Below are 13,094 nucleotides of genomic sequence, written 5' to 3' on the forward strand. Positions count from 1 at the left end.
ACCATAATTATCCTTTGGGGGACCCGATGTCATAAGCTATGAGGTGACACCCCTGCCCACACTGTAGAATGGCTTCAAGAAGTATTGGCCATATCAAGGATAGAGAAGATGCACGCTGGCTCATTCACATCCAGGGGAATGCAAGATGTCCACCCAGGCCATACCCATGTAGTTGGAGATTCTCTTCCTCAAAGACCCAGCAGGGTCCCCTCAGACAGTCACACAGACTTGGCTAAATGCCTAAGAATTGAACCAGCAGCAGGGATCATTCTGACACTCTAGAAACAGCATAAACAGATATCACACCTTCAGAAAGGAAAAGCAGAGACGTGCTCAAATAAAGTAACAATAGAAGATATAAAATTCAACAACCAACACACAACACATATACATGCACACATGCACATACACGCTACTAACTCCTACACACATAAATACTGAAGGAAAGAAACAAGACACCAAAGAACTTGAATGGTGTACATGGGTTGATGTGTATAAAACTCAAAAGTGAGTAAGACGGAACTCAAGTGTCCGGGATCTATTCTCGGCTGTCAAGTTTATGGAGAAGGACTGACATGGAGACGGACCACAGCCACTTGTGCTGAGGAGAGAAGAAAATAGCTAGAATGACTCAGGAGAGGCCTTCCAGGGATGGACAGAAAGGCTATATAACCTGTCCTCCTCTAGCCTCTTTCTCCTAAGGGTACACACACTGGTAGCCATAAGTGACATCCCTGTGCTACGGTCTATCTTCCCTAGAACTTTCTGTCACAAATTGTGAATATGGCTTATCTCCAAATGGAAACCTGACTCCTTTTGAAATCGGGAGGCCACCCGATGCCATTCTGTCAAAGACTGGCTCCGCATCCCACCAGCTCAGTGTTCCAAACCTCGGTTCTCCAGCCTGTCAACAGGACACAAAGGGTCCCATGATACCTCGCTCGTGGCTAGGATAATAACTATTAAAAGGATGTATCCCCAAACTCTCGAGTTAGACTGTGATCCTCAACACTATAGGTTTGGGAGGTGGGGTCTTCTGAGCGTTGACTGTCATAAGGACAGTCTTCATAAAGGGTCTTAGGCTGTAACTATGAAACTGAAACTAGGGTGCATAAGGCAAGCTTCCTCTTATCTGTCCACCTCCTACAATGGCATGTCACATGTGGCAGGACAGCCCTCACAGGCACCACCAGTTCGAGCTTACATGTTCTAGATCCAGAGCTATGAACTAAATAAGCTTTCATATGTGTTTCTTTTCAGTCTATGGTCTTCTGTCATTGCCACAGAAAAGGACTAAAACAAAGGACTTGGAGATCGATTCTCCGAATGCCAGCCATTGTTCAGGTGTCTATCAGATATCAAGCTGCTTAAAGCTGCTGTGAAGTGAGGTTAAACTGTACTCCTATAGGTGGCCTTGTACCACGTGGCCGTGGTGATGCTCTGCAAACATCTGTCTATGAAGTTCCATGTACATCTTTCAGCAACCAATAAGCTGGGGCCTCTGAAGGAGATCACTCAGCCCATTTCCTGTTTTTAAAAAAGAGAACTCAGAATTGCCGCAGACATTCAGCCATCTAGCTGGACCTTGCAAAAAAGAGATCGGAGTGAGGCATGTGACTCTCCTGGACTCCTGAACCCACAAAGCCTGAAGATTCCAGGTCAGTCAGTGTTTGACCCCAAGCTTAGCTATCTTCTGCGCACAGAGACCCAATGATATCCTTGAGAGACCCTCTGGGAACTCCCCGGGGACAGGGTAGGAGGGACCAAGGGTGGTGCGAGTCCTGGCTGTCCTTAGAAACTGGCGCCAAACCTAATTCCAACCTCTAAGCCTGATTCCTTTGAAAAGCCAGGCACCATTCCTGTTCCTGGGAACAAGTCCAGACTTGTATTTCTCAAAGGGTAGCCCCTGCAGCGGAGTACAGAATCCGGAGCCCACCCCGGCTCTGTCTGGCTGTTGTGGGGTAGGCAGCCCGCTTTCCTTAGAGCCCCTATCACTTCCTCTCCCCATCCCCATGGGGCTTCTGATGTGCACCCACAACTGAGAGCGCTTCTGGTGGCAAGCTTCACAGGGAAGCACGCAGGGTCCCGTGGTGCTCATTTTTCCTTAGCAGGGCAGGTGGAGCCTTGGCTGACCCTCCAATGATGGCCTGAAGAAGCCGCCCTACTTTCTTTAAAGGAGACTTAAACTCAAACTCCGCAGCCAGGGCTGCCGCTCTCGGCATTTCCTTCCTCCTCGTCTTTGAATGGGTGCCTCTCAGTTCTTCTGTCTTATGGGCAAGGGCTTTTACTATATTCTACCAGATTTCATCCCCTCTGCAACACCGCCCCCCAGAAAGGTGACCCTGTGTGCCCAGGAGGAGGACTGAAGAGGGCAGGATCCCTTGACGTGGGGAACAAGAGACAAGGCTCGCAGAAGAGGAAGATTGTCATGCACAGGAGATGGTATGGGGTGGGAGCCTATGACACTGCCCTTCCTCTGGGCCAAGGGCAGGTCCCCAAGCTATTGGTACCATCATCTGCAGTGCTTTGTTGTGATAGCTAGAGATCTTTACCACTGAGGGTGTGGCGCAATAAGGCAGGCACTCAGAACCCTCTGCCCCCAAGGAGCTTAGCAAAAAGATTAATTTCCCATTTCCCACATGGGGAAACTGAGGGTTGGATGTATTTGGGGGAACTGTCAACGTATCACCATTTTCTACTCATCTTTAAATGGGTCACTCCAGCCTGTCCTGTAAGAGAAGACAGCCAGGAACAGCTTTGGTTGTGGCTTTGAGTTTTATTCTAAGCCCTGGTCTCATGCCAGTTTTTTGATGTTTTTATTGGATCACAACAGAGCATGGGCACACTTCTGTGGTCTTCCGAGGTCCCATGGAAGAAGTCCCCTGCTTCTGGCATGGCAGCAGCTACCCAGATCAAGAAAGCAGATCTGGAAAGGCGTGGACCACTAGGGCTAGTTCTGCAAGCCACCCCTCGACTCAGACAAAAGGCTAGAGAAAATATGGAGTGCCCATAGAAAACACTGTGACTCCATTCAGTAAAATAGGCACACTGTGGCATGCCTGTAATCCCAGCCCTTGGGAGGCAAAGACAGGAAGATTATGACTTCCTGTCATAATCTAGGCTACATAGTATAGCAGCGTCTTATAAAAACAAAACAAAAACCAAACCCTGTTAAATATGACAACTTATGGACTACTATCTTGCTTTAGCACTTAGCAGTGGTTCTCAACCTATGGCTTGTGACCCCCAAGGGGCACATGTCAGATAGCCTGAATATCAGATGTTTGTATTATGATTCATAACAGTAGCAAAATGACAGTTATGAAATAACAACAAAATAATTTTAGGGTTGGGCTTACCACAACTTGAGGTACTGTATTAAAAGGTCACAGCATTAAGAGGTTGAGAATTTAGCAGAACATGAGGGACCCCTCCCATCCACACTTAATAGCATAGCCACCCTTCCAAAAAAGGAAGGGGAGAAATGGAAAACAGGAGGTAATAAATAACTTGCCCAGGGACCGCAGTCAGCCAGAATGGGGGCCATGTTTCCCTGACTCCTGCCACAGGGCTGAGGTTAGCAGGGCACACAAGCTATTGAGTACCCAAGCACATACAGCATGGGGCCAACCAGGCCCCTGCTCTGTGCCTCAGTTTCCCCACCTGTAAATGTGAGGCTTGATGGAGGGTCCCTGGTGGCACTTATTGGACCACGGCTCAGATGCCACTCAGAAAACAATTCCTTCCGCCTCCCATATCAAGAACAGCCCCCTGAGGCCCAGGTTCAAGCCCCACCAGCCTCCCCTAGGCCACACCAACGAAAAGAGAGGATACGCTGGTATCATTGCACTTCCTTTGAGTTCCTGTGCTGCGAGGCTTACTCTTGCCAACTTAACTGGATCTATAATCCCCTGGGAGCCAAGAGAAGTATACCTCTGGGTGTGTCCTCACACTGTTTCCGCAGATGACTAAGGAAGGGGGAAGACCCACCCTGAGTGTGGAGAGCATCATGCCAAAGGCTCAGAGAAAAAGAGGAAAGTGTGGTTCACTGAGCTGGCTTTGCAGGTAAAGCCATTTGCCACTGGGCCTCATGACCTAAGTTCCAGTTCCGTGACCTGTGTGGTGGAAGGCAGGGACGTACTCCAGTAAACTCCCTAGGACCTCCATACTCTTCGCGAGCTGAGGGGCACGCACAGGCATGAGCACATGAGCGCGCATGCGCAAACGCCTCTTTATAGGCAGGCATGTTCTCTCCCATCTTTCCCTCCTCTTCCCTTCCTCCCTCTTCTCTGCTTCCTGGCCACCTGGAGGTGAGCTGCTGTGCCCCGCCCATGCCCTCCCCACCTCAATGAGCTGAAACCTGAAACCGAGCATAATAAACCCTTCCCTCTTCAGCGGCTCACGCCAGGTATTCTGTCAGAAAACCTAACACGTGTGCCCATGAGAGTGCCCAGCCATTTGCTCCTGTGAGAGAATGTCTCAGTTCTCATATCCTAATTCGCAGCTATCCGTGAAAAGCACACACTTCTAGAGCTATTTATTTCATTGCTGGGACGCAGACACTTAATGCATGTCAGATCCTAGTAACAGAAAGGTCAGTGCAGTCCGTGTTGTGTGAAGAGCCCTACAGGGCAGGCCTGGCTTAGTCCTCATCCACCACTCAGCCAGTGAAGGCAATTCTGATACTGGGCCCGTTTTATAGGACTCTGAGGCACAGAGAAGGAGGGTAAACTGACAGCTACCAAGGCATCCATGTATTGATGTGCACAGACTGGACCCCACAAGCCTGCTGGCCTGCTGTGTGCCTGCGGCCCACTTCCCGTCAGAGCAGATTCTGTAGTCAGCCACTCTGGGCTTGTGTCCCAGCCCCCACCCCAGGCCTGGCTGTCAGGCAGCTCTCGATTCCTCACCACAAAGTGAAAATAGAAACAGTCCCTGCAGAGGAGGGTGGTCGCACTGGGAACACGCAAAGGAGCATCCCTGGCCTGCACATCTTAGACACAGTGCTCCCTTGCTCCTTTGTATACTCACTAACTACAAGACCTCAGGCTAGACCTGTTTCCTTATCAACTATTTGGCAGGAGTATCAAAAGCTTTGTGGGTGTTCTATTAAAAAAAGTTCAAGGAACCAGATAAGATGAACTGAGCATATTAAATATTTGCTTAAAGGTGGATAGATGGGGAGGGGTGCGCTGTCATAGAAAGCTGAGCGGCGGGACATTTATCTGGGCTAGCCAGTACGCTTCACCGGGGGAACCTCTAATGTTGTTGCTATCACTTGACAGTATTTCGTGTAAAATCCAGAGCAACTGTATACTGCGTGGAGAACAACCCTACCTCAGGATCTGCCTGTCCGCTGCAGGGGAGGGGGCTAGCTTTGATCTGGCTGGGTGGGTGGCAGGGGACGTAGCAAGGGATCATTCCTCCCTGCCCACCCGCCCGCAGGCATTACACCTGGACTCCCAAGCACCCCGAGGGTCTGCAGGAGCCCTAATGTCAGTTGGCTCTCGCTCTTCTCTCTTGCACCTCAGGCAGCCTTGGAGCATGGCGAGTCCAGAGCATCCTGGGAGCCCTGGCTGGACAGGACCCATAAACCAATGCCTAACAAGGCCCAGACAGGAAGCATTGCCCCCAGGTCCAGACCTCCCATGCCCAGGACCAGAAGGTAAACTGGAGGGCTTGTGCTCAGTGAGGGTGGCGGAAGCTGGTTCAGACATTTGAAGCACTTCAGTGGTTGTACCGAGGTAGCCGGGCAGCTGTCTTAATCGGGGTCACCCTAAGCCGCCCCAAGACAAGGGTTTGGTGTAGACGCGTTACGTGGGAGATGATCCTTGGAGGCAGAACCGGAGCAGCCTCCTGTAGAGGGGGTGGGTGATCACATGGCTGGGGTAGGTGACTGTGACTCAGTCTGGATGGGGGTTCATGGGAAAGTGTACAGAACCTACCTGAGCTGTGCATCCAAGGACAAAGAAGGCAAAGGTTGTCCAACACCCCTTTCTGCAAATGCTGAGGGGGGCACCTGACTGACCATGTTGCTGTGGTCCTAGAAAGGCCGCAGGGTCCTGAGTCACAGGTGCTTTCCTTAGAAGCCAATAGCATTTTCTAGAATAGTGGCTGCCAGTGGGTCCTGGCCTGGCACTGACAGTACCTACTATAGTGCCATCTCCTGGAACAATCTCTCTTTACACTCATCTAAGATGGATCTGCTGACACCTGGGGTGTACCACGCATGCCAAGTAAAATGAGCGCTCTCATAGCCTCCAAGCTCAGAAGACAGCCACTGGTGAAGGCGAATTAGACGTGCCGGCTGGAACAGAATGGGAAGCACTTACTCCAGCATCACAGCGGTGTGGGGCAGGGGAATGACACTTATGTCAGGTGGCACAAGATAATGTTCAGACCTATGCCTCTTGCAAAAAATGCACAATTCATTTTGAAATCGTGTTTGGAAAACAAAATCTAAACAGATTCGCAGAAAGGCGTGGGGCTCAAGTGAGGCTGAAGAAATATGGTGGGAAGCCAGGCAGTGGTGGCGCACGCCTTTAATCCCAGCACTAGGGAGGCAGAGGCACGTGGATAGCTGAGAACTGGAGGCCAGCCTGGTCTACAGAGAAAGTTCTAGGACAGCCAGGTTACACAGAGAAACCCTGTCTCAAGACAAGACAAAACAAGACAAAACGAACAGCTTTCAGGCAAGGAAACAGGAAGGCCGAATTCAACGCAGAGAAAGGCAGCTGCACCCTGAGATAAAAGCCTTTGTACAGTCAGGGCCGCCCAGGCTCAGGCTGAAATCCGACTTCCTCAGGCTTCCCCTGAGCACACTGATGTGCTCTGAGGGGCTCCGTGGCCCTGAGTCCCGGCTGTACGGAGTACATGGACATGGGGCCCCGCTTGCCAGGAGCACGTGGTTACAAAATGGTCCATCAGTAGGCCAGAAGTGGGTGATGCACCATCTCCACAGAGCACTTCAGAATAACAAGGAGCAGTCAGGGTGTTGGGCTGAGATTCATACCTAGGTAGAGTCACAGGGCTCTAGCTGATGCCCCCCACAGTGAGGGTAGCAGGAAGGGATTAGTGTGCTCTTCCGGAGCTCTGATATCCATCCCATCCCATGCATCCAGCCCTGGCCTACAGGGCACTGCCTAATGCAGATTCCTCAAAGGCAATGTCTTTCCAGAAGTCCAAGATGGCCCCAGCTCCAACTCCAGCATGACCACAAGGGAGCTACAGGAGCACTGGCAGAAGGAGAAGAGCCGCTGGAAACATGTCAGGCTGCTCTTCGAGATCGCCTCGGCCCGCATTGAGGAGAGGAGAGTCTCCAAGTTTGTGGTAAGCAGAGCTTAGAAACGATGGGGCTCCTGTCAGTCACCTCCTGCATGGTCGGCGACAGGCCTTCGGAGATCACAGCTTCCCACTTACGATATGACACACCAACTCACAGTCTTCCAGAGAAACAGAGGTCTCATGGTACCACATGAAGACTAGAGACTAGTGAGTCGTGTTCCTGGTCCCATGATGCCAGGTGTCAGGCAGCACTCCTCCGCTGCTGATTCTGAAATAGTCTCCAATCATTAATATGTTCTTGGTTTTTCTTTGACTTGCTTTTAAAATACTACATTTCAGGGATGGCTAAGGTGGGGATATTAGGATTCATCTGTAAATTACACAGCTAGTTCATATTTCAAAAAGCACACATCCTGGGACAGGGGAGGGGAAAGAATTGTGGGAGGGGGTGGCCAGGAGAGGGCAGTGAATGGGATGTAAAGTAAATAAGTAAAAAATTAAATTAGATGTAATAATAAATATAATAATAATAATAATAATGACCTGGGAGGAGTCTGTATAGTTAGTGGCAGACCATTTGCCAGACTTGTGCAAGGTCCCTGGGTTCCAGCCCCAGATGGCGCGTGCGCGTGCACACAGGCGCGTGCGCGCGTGCGCGGCGTGCCCTCCTGGCGTCCTGAGGCTAGCCTCTCCGCCCTGCCTGCAGATGTACCAGGTCGTGGTCATCCAGACCGGGAGCTTCGACAGCGACAAGGCCGTGGTGGAACGGCGCTACTCGGACTTCGAGCGGCTGCACAAGGCCCTCCTGAAGCGCTTCGGGCCGGAGCTGGAGGACGTGGCGTTGCCGCGGAAGCGCCTGACCGGCAACCTGTCTGCCGAGACCATCTGCGAGCGGCGCCGGGAGCTGCGCGAGTACCTGCGGCTGCTGTCGGCCGTGCGCGCCGTGCGCCGCTCGCGCGACTTCATCGACTTCCTCACGCGGCCCGAGCTGCGCGAGGCCTTCGGCTGCCTGCGCGCCGGTCAGTACGCGCGCGCGCTCGACCTGCTGGGCCGCGTGGTGCCGCTGCACGAGAAGCTGACGGCGCACTGCCCGAGCGCCGCCGTGCCCGCGCTCTGCGCCATGCTCGTGTGCCTGCGCGACCTGGAGCGGCCGGCCGAGGCTTTCGCGCTCGGCGAGCGCGCGCTGCGACGCCTGCGGGCGCGCGAGAGCCACCGCTACTACGCGCCGCTGCTGGACGCCATGGTGCGCCTGGCCTACGCACTGGGCAAGGACTTGGCGTCGCTGCAGGGCCGCCTGGACGAGGACCAGCTCCGGAGGCCCACGCACAGGGGCGCCACCCTGAAGGAGCTCACCGTGCGAGAGTATCTGTCCTGATGTCTGATCCCGCATCCAGGCTGCGCGGACAGAGCCGCGGGTCGTCATCGCTGGTGGGCTTTTTGCTTTGGACAAGCCCATCTTTACTTTGATGTCTTCTGAGCAGAGGGGCTCCTGGGACCCCTGAAAAAGCCATCTTGTGACCCTTGAGTGCCAGATTCTCTACACCCTAAACCTTCAAGCTCAGCTGTCAAAATGTTGCAAGTATATGGACCTAACTTAGCTTCTCAGGATGGGGAGGGCTTGCCTACCGCACAGAATGAGTTCAAGGCCAGCCCAGACAGCTTGCTGAGCATGGCTCCAAATAAAGAGGTCTGAGGATATGACTTAATGACACAGTGCTTGCCTAGCATGTGAGACTCCTTTGCTTCAATCTCCAGTAGTACCAAAAAAGGAAAAGAAGAAGCACCTCTTTTTTGTAGGCAGCCAGGGGAGAAACTTGCAGGGTCATCCTGCATAAACATGCAACGCACTTCCCCAAAGACTGCCCGCGTGGTTACCCAAGATCCTCCCTTCACTCCTCTGACCTTCCCACCCCCATCCATTGCAAGTATTTCCATCTATTAGCCCAAAGGCCTACCTCCTCCTTTTGGTGCTACTCTCTCAGTAAAACAAGCTCTTGAGGGGGGGGGGGGAGGGCCGGGAGCCTTCAGGATGGAGATCATATGATTCTTTGAAGTTTCGAGGATGCTGGGAAGTCAGGTGTGGTAGACAAGGAGGAGGAGGCGAGGCTAGAAACTTACTACATCCAACACAGTGTCTGCAGGTGGCCCCTTTGGGAGATACTTATACACTAGAGCATGGGGACACCATATAAGTGCACTGATGACCTCTTCAGAGGAGCCTACCCTTTCTGTCTTGCCTTGTGATTTCCCTGCCCAGCCTTGGGACTCTTCGGAAGTCCCACCATTTAGAAGGCCCTTGTAAGACACAGCCCCTTGACTTTGGACTTCCAGAAGCAAGCACTGAATAAGGCCCTCTTCTTTATGAATGGTGTGGTTCATGGTATCCAGCTATTGAACAGAAAATGGGCCAAGGTGCAGACACACCATGCCCTGCAGCCAAGGACAATTCCAAACAGGAGTGAGGTTGGAAATCTCTGAGCATTTGGACTGCAGAGTGGCGCTCACCCACACCCGAGGCCTGAGGATGTGTAGTTTGGTCCAAACTAGGTCAAGTGAAGAGACTGGGCTCAAGTGCTCTGTGATGGAAGTGTCCTTGTAAAGCAAATAAACAAGGACCTCATGCAAAAGGAGTGCTTGGTGTCTCAAAACGATGCATGGGCTCGTGTGCAGGGGGGGGGGAATGTGAATAAACTAGGTCAAGTGAAGAGGCTGGGCTCAAGTGCTCTGTGATGGAAGTATCCTTGTAAAGCAAATAAACAAGAACCTCATCCAAAAGGAGTGCTTGGTGTCTCAAAACGATGCATGGGCTCCTGTGCGGGGAATGTGAATAAATGTATGTGAATGAGCAGATGTGACAGTGCGGGGGATATTCAGTGTGCACACTGGGAAGAGCTACAGTGTCTCAGGTGGGGAGAGTGGAGTTCCCCTAGGAACCCTGGAAGAAGGAAGGTCCAGTCCCACCTAGTGTGTAGGAAAGGATGAGTCCTGCTTACCGGAAAAGGGACTGATGACAGTTCAGTTTTGGGACCCAACTCACCTCTTCCTAATGGTGCCCCCCTGCAGTGTGCACTCTTCAGAGAAATTCGAACAAACATCTATCACAGTACGTAGCGCTCCACCAGGAGACCAAAGTTTGATCCCACCACAGTTCAGTTTGATGAGCCCATGGATTTATTAAGCTTACTTAGCCAACTGAGAGGTTACTTACAGGGTGTGTGACCCCCCAAAACAGTGACACCACTGAAAAAGCCTTGCCCCAGCCTAGACGGAGTCCTCCACTTAATTCAGACATACCACATGTGTCTGTCTATGCCCTGGTACCTTCTGAGACCACACGGCCATCTGCAGCCCTGGGCAGAAGCACGTACATCTGGGAAGGAGGCATAAGGGAAGAGGGTCTGGAACTCCAGTGAGGGTCTAACCACCCTTCCTACCCACTTCTATGAGGAAAGGTACTTGGGGTGGATCATGAGGGGCTGTGGCTACTAATTTCAGCTGCTTTGATGAAGATGGTAATACCTACTATGCTTGGAGGACTGTATTCTACAGCACCTGCCCGGGTCTTTCAGTAGCTACAGCCATTGTAGTGTCTGCTGCTCGTGCTGTGTTTGGCCTCTGGGGTAGCTCAGAGGTCTGGCCTGTGATAACTGCCAATCAGGCATCTCTTCCCAGCAGCTGGAGTCAAAGGCCTTGTTCTGTGGATTCCTGGAAGAGACCCTTGAGTTTCTAGGTAACTCCTCCGAGAAGCTTCCTCGAGGCCTAGTGTGGCACCACAGAGGCAGCCTACCCTCACTGTGACCTCACACAACATTCCACCTTCTGGGTTTCCAGAGAACCCCATCTTACCTGCTTTACTTAGTTCTTGTTCTACAGGACATTAGGAATGGTAGCAAATGGGACTCTTCTTTCTGAAACTGACTCCCAAGGAGGGGCACAGAAGAAAATGAGAGGAGAAGCTTCACTCCATCACACTCTACACCATTGTATCCTCACCACAGCCCGGAAATGGAGCCAGAACGCCATAGACTGGCAGTACCAGGAGAGAGGCCATACATCCTCCATGATCACAGGATCCCATGAGATGCCCAACTTCACCCAAAGAGATGCAGAAACTCTGGCCTCTGAAATCCTGAGCCAAAACCAACTCTTTCTTCCTTGTTTCTCTCAGGTGTTCATCAGTGAGACAAACACAGTATCAGCATGGAGGCCCACAGCTATGCCCCTGAGCTAGCTCTGGATAGTTAGCCTGAAGCCTGGGGTATCCCCTTTGGATGGAGACAGGCATCCCCATTGCACCCTGTGTCCCTGGATGTTGTGGGCCAGGCTTCTCTTCTGGTCCTGCCAGCCCCACCCTGTCCAGGCCACACTCTCATCCCATTTACAGCTGAGGACAGACACCCTGAGGTGACTTTCCCAGGGTCACATGACTCCCATTCAGTCACGGCTTGGGCCATCTGTCTGGCCCAAGCAAGCTGTCGAATTTGTAACCTACTGTTCATTCCTGAGCACTGGTCTCAGCCCTGTTTACTGTCTCCACGATTTTGTTTTTGCTCTGACTTTGATTGTATTTCCTTGGCCCCCAGTGAAGTTTAGGCTGTTTGGCCCCGAGTCCTTACCTTCCTCATTGGATCTCATGCTCGGAAGATGGAGGTTGAGTATCCCTGGATCCCTCACCCAGAAGGGCTTTTCAAGATCATTCCCCACCTGTAAACAGATGGGGAAAACACTCCTTACGCACATTGCATGGTGTCTGAATGTGCATGCCCATAGCATGGTGACATCTTCCAACAAACAAGGCAGTTGGAAGAATCCTGCTTTCAAATTCAAGATGTGCTTGCTGAAAACCTTGCTGGACTTGGGAGGCGCTGTGTTGAGGTGGGTGCCTGGCTTCCGAGCTCCAGGCTGCAGGTTTTATTGGGGGGTGGGCCCCCAACCATGCTCCCCAGTGCTCCTGTGACTCTGCCCCTGATGACCCTGTCCCTGTTGGACAACAGCTGGGCTACACTGACCCACTGTCACCCTCAGGTTTGTCACCGCCTATGTGCTGTTTTCCTTGCAGTCTGTCTTCTGTATGCAAATTTGCTTGCAAAAGAAACTTCCTATATAACTAACTCCAAGTGGAACAACAGAATCTCTTGCTCTAATTAGAAGGTAACTCTAAGGATAAACACAGTGGCACCTGCCACCCTCATTAAGCCCAACAGGCCTTGCCCCGAGGCAGGGTGGCCTCCACGGATAGGCCCCATCTGTGATGATAGACTCTGGGGACCAGCAAGCACTGCTCAATGGCTAGGAGTGTCCACCATGTGGTCCTTCCCGCCAGTGCTGTCCTAAGCCATCTGGGTCTGGCCTACATTATCCTAAGCCATCTGTCTGGCCCAAGCAAGACATAGAATTTGTTACCTGCTGTTCATTTCTGAGCACAGACGTGCATACTGGCTCCAAGATTTTGTTTTTGCTTTGACTTTGATTGTATGTCCTTGGCCCTCTCTATCCCGTTAGGAGCTGGTATTCAAGTTGTAGTGCCTGATTCCAAGCTGATTCCAGATATAAGCACCCATGGGGTGAAGTGATCACGTGGGAAGTGAAGCATCATGGGAGAAGTGGTCTGGGCTGACCAAAGCCTGAGTGACCCTGCAGTGTGTCCTCTGAAAAAGGCCTTGGCCCAGGTAGCCATGCTGCACAAAAGGAGGAAAGAACTCCCTCCTGCACAGATACCAGTCTCTATCAGACCTACACAGGCCCACTTGCTAGCCAGGTGCCTGTGTACACGTCTTCTCAGAACAGGAATATCCAAGGCATGTTTATGT

The 13,094-nt window shown here is 51.9% G+C and overlaps 1 protein-coding gene across 6 annotated transcripts; it reads left to right on the forward strand.

Annotated features, from left to right (window-relative positions):
• Nucleotides 1–1,521: 1,521 nt before the first annotated feature.
• Snx20 (sorting nexin 20) lies at nucleotides 1,522–10,059 on the forward strand. Of its 6 annotated transcripts, XR_007974774.1 has the most exons (7): nucleotides 1,522–1,658; nucleotides 2,302–2,442; nucleotides 3,965–4,065; nucleotides 5,532–5,665; nucleotides 7,178–7,329; nucleotides 7,991–9,831; nucleotides 9,980–10,059. XR_007974774.1 is itself a non-coding variant. In XM_052166351.1 (6 exons), exons 2-6 carry the CDS (start codon nucleotides 2,440–2,442, stop codon nucleotides 8,657–8,659), a joined length of 1,059 nt encoding a protein of 352 aa, XP_052022311.1. In that variant the 5' UTR covers nucleotides 1,522–1,658; nucleotides 2,302–2,439; the 3' UTR covers nucleotides 8,660–10,059. The 6 variants fall into 6 exon arrangements, 5 of the variants coding, with proteins under 5 accessions (XP_052022311.1, XP_052022312.1, XP_052022315.1 ...); XM_052166351.1 differs by having other exon boundaries at nucleotides 7,991–10,059; XM_052166352.1 differs by having other exon boundaries at nucleotides 2,333–2,442; nucleotides 7,991–10,059.
• Nucleotides 10,060–13,094: the final 3,035 nt, after the last annotated feature.

The sequence above is a fragment of the Apodemus sylvaticus genome, chromosome 21, assembly GCF_947179515.1.
Source record: "Apodemus sylvaticus chromosome 21, mApoSyl1.1, whole genome shotgun sequence".
In the NCBI taxonomy this organism is placed as follows: Eukaryota; Metazoa; Chordata; class Mammalia; order Rodentia; family Muridae; genus Apodemus; species Apodemus sylvaticus.